Genomic DNA, 13,911 nt, shown 5'->3' on the forward strand with positions numbered 1-13,911 from the left:
ACTTGAAAAAAAGACAGTTGTTAAACTATACATATATATATATATGTAATAGCCATAAAGATTTTTCTGAAGAGGTAACATTTGTAGATGTTAATAAATGTGAATTCTTTAATATTGGCTACTGAGATGTGTCCTCATTTGGAGGATCGACATAACAAGTCAAATAAGTGTTTTCCAAATGATCAAGCATGATGTTATAACATCATGCATGGTTGGAGATCCATTCTAAGTATAAGACAGACTGATGGATTTTAATGTAAGAGTGTGAAATTTCACTGACATGGCTCCGAATTCCATTTAACAATGAACCTGTGAGTAATTCTACTTGTCAGAGTTTAGTGTCATTTCAAAGGATGTCCAAAATTATTCAAAAGCATTTTAAAAATATTTCTCTTCCATGTGTGTGTCTTTGAGAGGTTGGATCATCTTTATATGCTTCACATGAAACTGTATACCTCAAAAGACTGAATGCAGAACCAGGTGAGAATCTAGCTGTCTCCTAGAAAGCCAGATCCTCATGAGATTTGCAAAAATGCAAAACAATGTCACTCTTCTCACTGTATTTTTTTCCTGTAAAATATAATTTCCATTAATATTTAATGGGTTTACTATCACTATTTAAAAATAACAGATATATTTACATTTCTGAACCTTAATATACACAAAAGCTCTTTGGAGTTCTTGAATTTTTTAATGTAAAGGGAAATTTGACACTTTCATAATATTGAATCACTAACACATTGAGTCTGCCTTATTGAGTCCACCACTTAATAGCTTGTGTCATCTTAGATTTCCCTGTACTTCACTTTAGACATTAAAGAATTTGCCCTATGACTTACAGAAAGAAAGTGGTGCAACCTGGTTTTGAATACCACAGCAATTGCTTGCCTACACAAACCTGATGGCAATAGAGTTAACATGCAAACCATTGTAACTGGGCCCGTAGGACATTGTTAATTGTGGCATATGGTGAGACTGCTTAGTATAGGGAACTCTTTATTACAACAGCATTCAGTCTTTCCCTCTAAAGCCCAGCCTGCATGACCCCTATGTCAGAATGCTAGTTGGGAAGTCAGGCTGTCCAAACACCGTGTGTTACATCACCTTCTTTGGTATCAACCAAAATGCACCAAGTTGAGGCTAAAGACACTTGAAGAGACTTCCATTATGATAATTATATAATAACCTATTTAATGAAATAGGCATAGAAAGTAATCATATACATAAAATACCTTCAATTGAAAGAGAGAAGTAGGAAATACACCGTATCATCAAAAAGGTTTCTAGATACCAACAGCTTAGAAAGTGAATGAACTGCTGGACAAATGAATGAGACAAATGAAATGAAAGAAACATACCTGTACTTGTGACAGGTTGGCAGCTTGGTCTGTTGACATATGTTCATGGGAGAATTCAGCTGGATAATTATTTAAGATCTGCTTCAATTTTTCTATTTCTTCATTGCATTCATTTGTCTGTTTTATGACTATCTAAAAAATAAACCCCCCAAGAAGAATCTGTTACAATCCAACGACTAGACCAATGGGTTCCTTTCGATGTCTATCCCTGTTCCAAACTCCAACTAATTCTATCAAACACATAACTACACAGTTTTTAATAGGGAATGGTAGTCTCAACATAGAGAACAACATGTGCAAAGCTGCCACCTGACCGACTTACTCTACTAGATGCCAGAGCACCTTGGGCAAAGATGGGAGTTGAATTAGACATACATTTGCTCTTAAGTTTTCCCAGCCTAATGGGCTTATTCTGGGAAGCATTTTATAGCATGTAAACAAAGTGGCTAAGTTTTATGAAATTACTGATAGTCACAGAAGACATTTAATACATATTCCTTGTCACATTTCTACACAGAGGTGACAATCCTAACTGAGAATGGAAAGGGCGAGTGATTTGAGAAATGATAGATTTTCCTGGTACAGACACATTCTCACCTGCAACTCCTTGGGATCTGTGATGTATGTTTTATGGTAAGAGGTTGAGGCTTGAGAGTTTGAAGAATAAGGCAGACCAGAACAATATCTGGAATCTGGTGTTAAGAGCTTGAACCTACCAGTGTGCTAAATGATACAATCAAAGTGTGGTGAAAGTCAAAGAAATGGACCTCAAAAGAAGATCTGCATGTTTCCTTGGTATGCTTCACAATGAAGCTAAATGCCTTTTGAAATGACAAAGTTTCTGGTCAACACAGAATTCTTCCTTATATTTTCTTTAATATTTAACTATAATTTTAGCGACAGGCTGGAAATGAATAACTATGCTCACTGCACACACCTGTTCCCCAGCCCTCAGTAATGAGCTACATCCCATTACTCCCCCCAAAAGTAATTTGTCTTATTTTCTACAATGAGAGCACTTACAATATCTAACAAGAAATTAAAAGAAATGCACCATTTTCTATGATTTTCATTACTATCAGCTTACTTAGCTTTGAAATACCTGAGATGATATCTGATTTCCACTAACACAATAAGACGGAAAATTTTAACAGCACAGCTTGATATCTAACTTGGTACAAAACCTAATTTCCTCTTCTATTTCCCCCCTTTCATCTTGTGAAGGAGTCATTTTAAAGCACAGTCAGGACTGTTATTTTCTTTTTCTAACCAAGAGACCAGTAAAACACAAAAAGATGAAAAATAGATCAAACTTTCTATCATTGCTTTTTGTTTTCTCTTTATATTATTAAAAAAAAAAAATAGTACATTGAGTGCCAGATCTTTTTCCTCCCTGTGGGTGTTAGGAAATAACGTCAGCAGATCAGTAGCTAGGCCAGAGAGACTGTGAGCTAAGACTCAAGCCAGAGATACAATATCCTCAAGTCTTAGGAGAACAGAGTGACCACCAAATGTGAATGAAACTGAAGAGGGAGAAAAAGACAGCAGTTTTCTTCCTATAACCAGGGGATGAGTGGGAAGGAGGAAAAATAACTTTTTCTCCTACTCTGACCCCCTAATCAAGAACAGTAGGCAGAATGTGGGAGTCTACCAAGAGGGTTGAAAAGTCTGTGGCTCTTTCAAGAACTTTCTTTTCTTATAGGAGTGGTTGTTGATTTAGGAACACAAACCAAAGTAAAATGCACTTTCTATCTGTTCTTTGGCTTGAGACCAATCAAAATGTAAGAATAAAAAGAAAGCCCTCAGGGAGAGGCTAGAAGATGCCATCAGTTAGAAAGAAGAGACTCTAATATGAAGAATAATACTAGGAGGCTAGAAACCCAAATTTTTGTCTTATTCATACATAAATTAATCCTAACAAATGTTAACTCTGGTATTTTATCAAACCACCTAACCTTTGGACACTAGTCTCCTAACGTGTAAAAATAAAATGGCAAAGTGCCTACTTGACCTGCATCATGTTGGTAATAAAATGAAATGATTAAAAGGAAAGCAACTGAGATGTATAAAGAGATTATTGTTGGGTCTCTCGGCCTCATGTCACTGCAAATGAACTATGCAGGTTGAATCTTTTCCCATAGCATTTTACCCATGTAGATCTTCAATTATTAAAGAATGGAATGAAACAGACCATAACTATGCTTCAATGTCTTCAACCAGAACAAAGGTAAGAGTTAAGAAAAAATCATGTTAGCTCCATTTGAGCAATAAAATACTCTCTTATATCAGTGCTGGCTCTTGGATAATAATACTGGAAGAGACCAAAAAGAATCAACACAGGCAGTGTCTTACTGTCATGGGAATTTGATCTATCCAACCTTTAAAACTGAAAACAAAACCAGCTTTTGCTGAACATTTTCATCCAACGGGCTGGCTGTCATCACAAGCCACTCACCTTTAACAACTCATTTTGTTCCTGAGTCATGTTTTCCAACAGTTTTATATCTTGTAAAAGCTGATTTGTCCGCTGAAACACAGGCAGAGGCTTCATTCCTGTCTGGGGTAACCTCAGTTCCACTTGGTAAGACACGATTTCAGCAATGGTTTTCTTCATGGGACGTATATTTTCCAGTATCACCTTAGATAAACATGGTACACAAGTGGGGGACAAAAAGGCTACTCTTAAATTGATTAAAATACAGTTTTGAAACAGTTTCTTAGCTCAGGTTGAAAAGAACTAATATAACTTGTGATCTGGTAGTTAGGGGGTCTCAGGAAAGAATGCCTGGGGCAAAAGTACCCTCCAGCACAACATGATGCATTTGGACAGCCTTTGCTTCTTTCTCCCCTCCCACCTCGGTCTGTAGAACCATTGTTTTGTTTTCTGTGTTGTCTCCAGGCAGTGAGCCATGCAAGCTAGGTACTGTCCCCTTACTGCCACAGCAACTGCACCCAGCACAGGGCTTCCCACTAACAGACCCTCAAAAAATGCACTGCAGGGATAACTATCCTGCCAAATTTCTTAAGTCTCGAAAGTATACTTCTATTTCACTTTAATGACATCCTGTCCATAGAAATCTGGATTTACATATGAATAAATCACAAGAGACTATTCACTTTACTAAGCATTTCATATACATCATTTCGTCTAATCTTCATAACTGTCCTAGGAGGCAGAGATCAAAACAGGTAAGGAAACTGGGTTCACAGAAGTTAGAAGGCCCACATGGGGGCGCACCGCAAAGAGGCAGGGTTGGGATTAGAACCCAGGGCTGCTTGAGCCCAGAGTCCACACTCTTAACTGATAGGCTGAGGGGGAACCAACATCTGTCTGCTGTTCAGTATGTCCCAGCTTCTGTGCTAGAGGCTCTGCACATGTTATAACTGTCCAACATGATCACTGCATTACCACTGCATAGACACGAAAGCAAATCCAAGAAATATTAACCAACTGTGTTCAGGCACACAGGCAGAGCAGCTGAGGCTGGAACCCAGTTCTCCTGACTCAGAGGCATAAGCTCCTAGACTATTAAACACCTAGGATTGACTTGAAGGAAAAACTGCCAAACCTTGAAGTTTTAGGAAGAAATTAATTGAAAAAATAACTTATAAGAAAATGAATTTTGTACAGAGACCACTATGAATAGGATTTAAAACATGATATTTATAGTCATTCCCACTTGATCTTGCTCTTACTTTAGCAAGACTAAACACTTTTAATCACATATTATTACATATTTTAAAATAAGCATAATAAGTATTAAGAGAAAAGATTTTTAAATGGATCCATGCTTACTTCTCCATGCTTAAGATGTTCTTCAGGTGAAAAATCAAATATTTCTTTGGATAACAGGATAGCTTTGATTTTTGAAACTCTCTTCTCCATTGATTTTACTTCTGTTTCAATGGCAACCACATCCTAGAATTTCAGAAACATGCAGTATATTATATGTTAATCATCTTTATAAAACACAATTTATTGCCATTTATTTTCACGTTTAACCAAAACATGTTTGCCACTTGTATCTCTTAAAAAACTAACCAAGTGCTTCACAGATAATGTAGATTGTTTTCAATAAAAACGCTGTTCTGTTAGTAATGGCATATAACACTACAGAGCACTGCATATCGTTGCTGGGTTAAAGATCCTCGAGAGGCCAATATTTAATTATTTATGCTATGAGAACAAAAGCAGAATGCATCTGAACCAATTTTAAGTAAATTGTCAATTATGTGCAAACTCTTTAGATTTATCTTTGGAATGCGCTCAAACACTTGAATGTAAGTGGGTCTAATGTTGAAAAAAAATTCTTACTACTCTAAGTAGAATGATACAATCACCCTTGGGAAACACACACACGAGCAGCTAGAAAATTGACAGATTTTCTTGCCAATTCCCTAACAAACTGTTGTCATGTGCAGCATCATTAAATTACCTTATAATCTACTCAGGTTAACTTAAACAATAGATCATTTGTCCAGTGGCTCTTCTCCCGTCAATGTCAACCTCTAGAACATGGCCAAAACATTAAAGTAAAAATGCTGCAATTTTTGCTATCAAACCCACATATTTAGGAATACGTGCTATAAAACCTACATTTTAAAGTCCCCTCACACTGGAAGAGAGCCTTCAGATCTTTAGAGCTTAAAGCAAATAAACTGCAGCAAAAATAAGGTATGCCTAATAATGAAGGAAATAGAAAAAACTACATAGAAATCGACAAAGGGTTTCACATTATAGCAATTTAGAGCCATTCAATACAGGACAAACATAACTCTACAAGCAAATGAAGCAGTAATTATAGTAATTTATAGTGATATCTTCATATTATGAGAAGTTCAATCATACTGAAATTATTTTCTGCAAGTATTTAAGAAAGTATATAAAAGTATATAATGCATTTTATGGTAATTTCCGTGAAAAGTTGTAGATGCATTTAACAATTTTGGAATAAGAATATTCAACAAGTATGATTCTCTGAAGTTACTTAAGTGTACTGCAGGGAATGTAACTGAGACGTAAAAGGTAGATTATTAAGACTACCTGCATCTGCCTTTGCTGTGTGACGCCATTCTTAGATAAATGCTCACACATTTCAAGCTAAAATAAATAAAATTATTTAAAAGTCCAGTGGCTCATATACAGCATCCCCTCAATAAATATTTGCTATAGGTCATGGAAGTCTTGGGAAGTTGTCTAATTCCCTCTGCTAATCTGTGCTTTAAAATCAATAATATCTCCTCTCTGACAAAGAGAAGACACTGAGCATATTTGACCAAGGCTCCTCCCTTTTAAAAGACCACTTCTGAACTGAGAATGGGGATATGATTTTTTTATTGTAGTTGTACTACAGGGCACAAAGTAAAGTATCATTCAAAAAATAACATAAATAAAAAAATATATATCAGATCAATGTGTCTTTGTAGGAACTGACTGGCAGCATAACTCTAATTTACTAAATGAAATATAAACTTAAAATAAGAAGTTACATCTTTATAGTGCCAACTCACATCAGCCATTCGCTGAATCTGTGGAAGACTTTCTATGATTCTTTGTTGTAAAGCTGCTATTTGATGACTTAACTCTTGTATGGACTGTGCTAAATCATCTGTCTCAAAAATTGTTGACAAGTCTTCGAGATCCGTGAAAACTGAATGTAAAAGAGCGTGCTTCTGTTCTGAATCTTCCAAAGCCATCTAGATAATGGAAAACATGAAAAATGAGAGAGAAACATCAAGATACTGGAACAAGGTAATCAAACTTTAAAACAGAGAAAATTCTGTAACTATGCATGGTGATGGATGTCAACTAGACTTAATGTGAGTGATGATTTTGCAATACACACAAATATTCAATCATTCTATTGGACACCTGAAACTAATAAATGTTTTATGTGAATTATGTGATGTGTGGATCACAATAAACTGTGGAAAATTCTGAAAGAGATGGGAATACCAGACCACCTGGCCTGCCTCTTGAGAAACCTGTATGCAGGTCAGCAAGCAACAGTTAGAACTGGACATGGAACAACAGACTGGTTCCAAATAGGAAAAGGAGTACGTCAAGGCTGTATATTGTCACCCTGATTAGTTAACTTCTATGCAGAGTACATCATGAGAAACGCTGGGCTGGATGAAGCACAAGCTGGAATCAAGATTGCCGGGAGAAATATCAATAACCTCAGATATGCAGATGACACCACCCTTACGGCAGAAAGTGAAGAGGAACTAAAAAGCCTCTTGATGAAAGTGAAAGAGGAGAGTGAAAAAGTTGGTTTAAAGCTCAACATTCAGAAAACTAAGATCATGGCATCTGGTCCCATCACTTCATGGGAAATAGATAGGGAGACAGTGGAAACAGTGGCAGACTTTATGTTTTTGGGCTCCAAAATCACTGCAGATGGTGACTGCAGCCACGAAATTGAAAGAGGCTTACTCCTTGGAAGGAAAGTTATGACCAACCTAGATAGCATATTAAAAAGCAGAGACATTACTTTGCCAACAAAGGTCTGTCTCGTCAAGGCTATGGTTTTTCCAGTGGTCATGTATGGATGTGAGAGTTGGACTGTGAAGAAAGCTGAGCACTGAAAAATTGATGCTTTTGAACTATGGTGTTGGAGAAGACTCTTGAGAGTCCCTTGGACTGCAAGAAGATCCAACCAGTCCATCCTAAAGGAGATCAGTCCTGGGTGTTCACTGGAAGGACTGATGCTGAAGCTGAAACTCCAGTACTTTGGCCACCTCATGCAAAGAGTTGATTCATTGGAAAAGACCCTGATGCTGGGAGGGATTGGGGGCAGGAGGAGAAGGGGATGACAGAGGATGAGATGGTTGGATGGCATCACTGACTCGATGGGCATGAGTTTGAGTAAACTCCGGGAGTTTGTGATGGACAGGGAGGCCTGGCGTGCTGCGATTCATGGGGTCACGAAGAGTCGGTCACAACGGAGCAACTGAACTGAACTGACCTTAATTAAAAGAATTAAATCAGAGAAAATCTGAATTTGTCTCAACATTTCAAACCCCTGTTCATTTCTACTTTCGTGATGAAACACTGGAAAAGACTTTGATGCTGGGAAAGATTGAGGGTGGGAGGAGAAGAGGGTGACAGAGGATGAGATAGTTGGATGGCATCACTGACTCAATGGACATGTGCTTAAGCAAACTCCAGGAGATAGTGAAGGACAGGGAAGCCTAGCAGGCTACAGTTCATGGTGTCACAGAGTCGGACACAGCTGAGTGACTGAACAACAACAGTGGAACACTGAACATTCTTCTCAGTGGCAGTAGTGACTATAGACTGTCTACCCCATTTCGGTGGGCTTGCAGCAGCTATCTTATAGCACGTAGTCCTGCTCCTCCACCATCATTAACAGAATCAGAAACACCTGACCTGTAAGTCCATCCCCCTATAAATTTGGAATTAGGGCCAAGAAAGCCATTCAGTTGGCTGATTTGTAGTTTTGGGAACATGGGCTTGGGAGAAATATATAAATGAAGTGGGGATGAGAAATGAAGAGGGAGTTCTGTGGCTTGCCAGTCCGTCTCCCTCCTTGGCCAGACCACATGGAGTCACTGACTTCTGTGAGACAACCCTATAGCTTGAGGTGACTTGAATAACTTGATACCAAAGAGTTCTAGCTGATAAAACCAAATAAAAGTGGAAAACATTCATTTTCAAAGTCTTTCAGACATTCTTCCTTATAATTTTTCTTTTTTTCCTTTTAATAATTATAATCATTAACTTTCAAACTTAAGATATCAAAATATCTCAGCCACCTGTTGGAAATGTTCAACCCAATGATGTGGCCTTCAGATAATTTCATAAAAAATAACTGACATGAGAAAAACCATGCAACTAGAAATCTAGTCATAAGTCTAAAATTAATCAGGTTACTGACTTCATTCAAAATCCCAGCAGAAGAAAACTTTAAGGAAAACAAAACTAAAACCAATGTTTTTTCTAATAATACTATTTGCAATAGCATCAAAAAATACATAGGTATAAATTTAACAATGTACATTAAAAGAGAAATTAAAGAAGACCAGAATAAATAGAGAAACATCATATTGTTAGATAGAAACAGTAAATATGGCTAAGATGTAACTTCTCACCAAACTGATCTAGATTTAATTCAATCCCACTCAAAATTCCAACAGACCTTTGCATAGATATTGACAAGCTGATTCTAAAACTTATATAACTTGCATGGAAATGCAAAACACTCAGATTAGCCAAAACAAATTTGAAAAAGAAGGACTAAGTTGAAGAATTTATGCTCCCTGATTTCAAGACTTACTATAAAGCTGTAGTAATCAAAACTGTATCATATTGGTAAAAGAATAGACACATAGATCAATAGAATAAGACAGTCCAGAAACAGACTCACATATATGAGAGGTCATTGATTTTCAACAAAGCACTGAAGTAATTCAAGGGTGAGTCCTTTCAAAATGTGGTGCTAGAACAATTGGCAATCCCCAGAGAAAAAAAGTGAAACTTAATTTTCACTTCATAACATACTAAGAGTTAAATCTATAAAATTTCTGGAAGAAAAGATACGAGGAAATCCTAGTGACCTTGGGTTAGAAGATTTCTTAGGTACAACACAAAAGAATAATACATAAAAGAAAAAATATTTATAAATTAGACCCCATCAAAGTAATGTTTGATCTCTGAAATATAATATTGAGAGAACGAAAAGACAAGTCACAAACTGGGAAAAAATATTTGTAAATTACATTCCTAATAAAGGACTGAATTTTAGAATACTGTATAAATCACTCTTACAATTCAATAATAAAAAGACAGACAACCCAATTTAAAATTGGGCAAAAAAGAAAAACTGAACAGACTTCACAAAGGAAGTGCACAAATGACAAGTAAGTATACAAATAAATGCTCAAATAAATTAATCATTAGTCATTAAAGAAATGTCATTTAAATCACAATGAGATACCACTACATGTCTCTAGAGTAAAATGTAAAAGATAATATCAAGTGCTGACAAAAATACAGGATAATTAATTAGAACTCACATTATTAGTGGGAATGAAAAATGGTACAGCCATTTTGGAAAATAATTTGGCAGTTTCTGAGCTAGCTAAAGACTGTAAGAGCCAGCAATCTGTGAAAACATAGGTCCACACAAAGATTTGTAAATCAATGTTTTCAGTAGCTTTGCTCAGAGGGATTCCCTGGTGGTTCAAGTGGTAAAGAATCTGCCTGCAATGCAGGAGACCTGGGTTTGATCCCTGGATTGGGAAGATCCCCTGGAGAAGGGAATGGCTAACCACTCCAGTGTTCTTGTTTGGAAAATCCCTATGGACAGAGGAGCCTGGCGGGCTACAGTTCACAGGGTCACAAAGAGTTGGACACAACTGAGCAATTCACACACACACATGCAATCCCCACCTCCTGGAACTCATGTCCTTATAATCAATTCCCTTGAATGTAGGCTGAGCTTAGTGATACAATTCTAATAAGATATGGTGGAAATGATGAGCTGTCACTTCCAAGATTAGATTGTAAGAGACCGTTTCTGTCTTGGGAGCTCTTCGATATGTTTTAGATTGTTCATGGTGAAGGAGGCCAGCTGCCACGCCATGAGGCAGTCTTGCAGAGAGGTTCATCTGTCTGCAAATGGAAGTGGATCTTCTGAGGCCTGCCAACAACCACATGAATGCTCTTGGAAGTGCATCCTCTCTCTTCCTTCACCCACACTGAGCCTTCAAATGAGACCACACCCTTGGCTGACACCTTGACTGCGTTCTCTTAAGAGACCTTGAGCCAGATGGGGAATACATGTAAATCCATGGCTGATTCATGTCAAGGTATGGCAAAAACCACTACAATATTGTAAAGTAATTAGCCTCCAACTAATAAAAATAAATGGAAAAAAAAAAAAGAGACCTTGAGCCAGAAGCACTCAGGTAAAGCCATGCCTGAATTTCTGACCCACATGAACTGTGAGATATGAAATGTTTCTTGTTTTAAGTGGCTAACTTTAGGAGTAATGAGTTATACAGCAGGATATATACGTAGCCCCAAACTTGAAACGTCCAACTCTCCTACTCAGGGCTCTCATCCAATCTTTTCCAAATCCTACTTTTGCCGCAGGCTACTAAGAGAAGTACAGGGCTTCCCTGGTGGCTCAGTGGTAAAGAATCCACTTGCTATTGCAGGAGATCCAGGTTCAATCCCTGGGTTGCAAAGACCCCCTAGAGAAGGAAATGGCAACCCACTCCAGTATTCTTGCTTGGGAAATACCATGGACAGAGGAGCCTGGCCAACTACAGTCCATGGGTTGCAAGAGTTGGACGTGACTTAGTGACTAAATAACAACAACATTCTAAAGTAGGATAACTATTTTCAAAACAGAAACTAAGTGAAGTATTCACATGTAACTAGTTGTTTATGACTTATCTCCCATTTGGGGATCTGCTAGGTCACATTCTGTGGATATCAGCCTGCATGTCCCCTTGTCCCTACTTCTCCACCAAATAACCCAAATTCTACTCAGTTCCAGCTCCTAAACAAAGGCCAGCAGAGAAGGGTTTCCTGAACAGTTTGAGAGACACTTCCACACTTTTACACTGTGTCAGAAGAAGGCATTAATAGTTCAGCTGTTTTTGTGTGAGTTCATTCTTGTACAGTTTAAAACCAAAAACTCCTAAGAAGCATTTGAGAAAAACAATTATCGTTCCTCTCTTCTGCCTTTGCAAAATTCTTGAAATGAATAAAAATACAGGTGCTTTAGAACAAAAAGATGAAGGACTTCCCCAGAGGTCCAGTGAGCTTCCAGGGTAGAGGACATGGGTTCATTCCTTGGTTGGGGAACTAAGATCCCACATGCCACTCACAGTGCAGCCAAAAATAAATAAATAAATAAATGGTTTGAAATAAAATAAAAAGATGGCATGCTTCGGATATGTGGAACATCAACCCAAGAGGTGGGGGCAGCAATTACAGGCAAGGGTAAAAAGAAACAAGTAGGTAAAAATGCAATATCTTTACAACTGTTACCATAGGGGGAAAAGTGTGCCAACAAATCTCAAACACCCGGAGGTATGAAGTCAGCTGTTACTCAGGGACACACTGCGCTACTTAAAAGATATAAAAAAGGAGCTAGATCAGCTTTGAGGTCTGATTACTCTAAAAGCTGTTATAGGATAAACCTTCTCCTAAGAGATTCTTTCCCATGGCTGAATAATATGAGAAAAGGGAAATATCCCTTCACAATAAAGTTTAAGCCAACACTTGGCATCTAGATGATTTCTAGCAGTCATGGCCCTGAGTAGGAAAAGACTTTTATTTATTTTTTTAAATTTATTTTTATATTGTAGTGGTTTTTGTCATACACTGACATGAATCAGCCATGGATTTACACGTATTCCTCATCCCGATCCCCCCTCCCACCTCCCTCTCCACCCGATTCCTCTGGGTCTTCCCAGTGCACCAGGCCCGAGCACTTGTCTCATGCATCCAATCTGGGCTGGTGATCTGTTTCACCCTAGATAATATACATGTTTCGATGCTGTTCTTTCGAAACATCCCATCCTCGCCTTCTCCCACAGAGTCCAAAATTCTGTTGGAAAAGACTTTTATTTGTTTTGTCTTTGTAGGCTAGAATGGAAACACAGGGCATCTGCGGAGCACCAGGAAGGAGACATGAAATTTGGAATCACGGCGTGCTAGTACTGGAAGGAACGACAGATTAGTTTTCTAATGCTATATTAACTAATTATCACAAACTTAGCAGCTTAAAATAAAATAAAATTATTGTCTCATAGTTTCCATGGCTTATGAGTCCAGGCTTAAGGTCCTCAGCTCAGGATGCCACAAGGCTGCAATCAAGGTGCCAGCAGAGTGTGAGTTTCTTTGCCAGGTTCATTCTGATTGTTGGTAGAATTTAGCTGTAGGACTGAGATTCTAGTTTTCTTGTGAGCTGTTGACTTTTGGAGGCTACCCAAGGGTCTTGGCCTCGGGGTCTTTTCAGAGTATGCTATGCTATGCATGCATGCTCAGTTGTGTCCAACTCTGCAACTCCATGGACTGTAGCCCACAAGTCTCCTCTGTTCATGGAATTTTTCAAGCAAGAATACTGGGGCAGGTTGCCATTTCCTCCTCCAGGGGATCTTCCTGACCCAGGGATTAAACACTTGTCTCTTAAGTCTCCTGCATTGGCAGATGGGTTCTTTACCACTAGCGCCACCTGGGAAGACCTCTCATAGTATGACAGCTTACTTATTCAATCTAGCAGGAGAATCTTACTCTAGTCTGTTACCAGGAAGTTTTAAAATCATATATTCTTGATCAGTCATGTATTCATTGGAGTGACTATCCCATATACTTATCTATATGCTGTAACGTAATCAACAGAGTGACTCTTCCATCACATACTCATACTCCTGCCCACACTCAAGCCAAGGGAGATTAAACAGGTCACATATACCAGGGAACAGGACTATTGGGAGCCATCTTGGAATTCTACGATCAAAACCATCACCACCGTTCAATGCCACATTCTTACTTCACAAATGGGGAAAACCG

The 13,911-nt window shown here is 38.1% G+C and overlaps 1 protein-coding gene across 4 annotated transcripts in view; it reads right to left on the reverse strand.

Annotated features, from left to right (window-relative positions):
- The window catches only part of SYNE2 (spectrin repeat containing nuclear envelope protein 2), a 315,690-nt gene that overhangs the window by 108,973 nt on the left and 192,806 nt on the right, over nt 1–13,911 (reverse strand). For all 4 annotated transcript variants that reach the window (XM_043921131.1, XM_043921132.1, XM_043921130.1 and 1 more), the window contains exons 58-61: nt 6,870–7,055; nt 5,155–5,277; nt 3,814–3,996; nt 1,359–1,490 (exon numbers count right to left, since the gene is read on the reverse strand). In XM_043921131.1, coding sequence (XP_043777066.1) covers nt 1,359–1,490; nt 3,814–3,996; nt 5,155–5,277; nt 6,870–7,055 — 624 coding nt within the window. The remainder of the gene's footprint in view (nt 1–1,358; nt 1,491–3,813; nt 3,997–5,154; nt 5,278–6,869; nt 7,056–13,911) is intronic.

The sequence above is a fragment of the Cervus elaphus genome, chromosome 12, assembly GCF_910594005.1.
Source record: "Cervus elaphus chromosome 12, mCerEla1.1, whole genome shotgun sequence".
Lineage (NCBI taxonomy): Eukaryota > Metazoa > Chordata > Mammalia > Artiodactyla > Cervidae > Cervus > Cervus elaphus.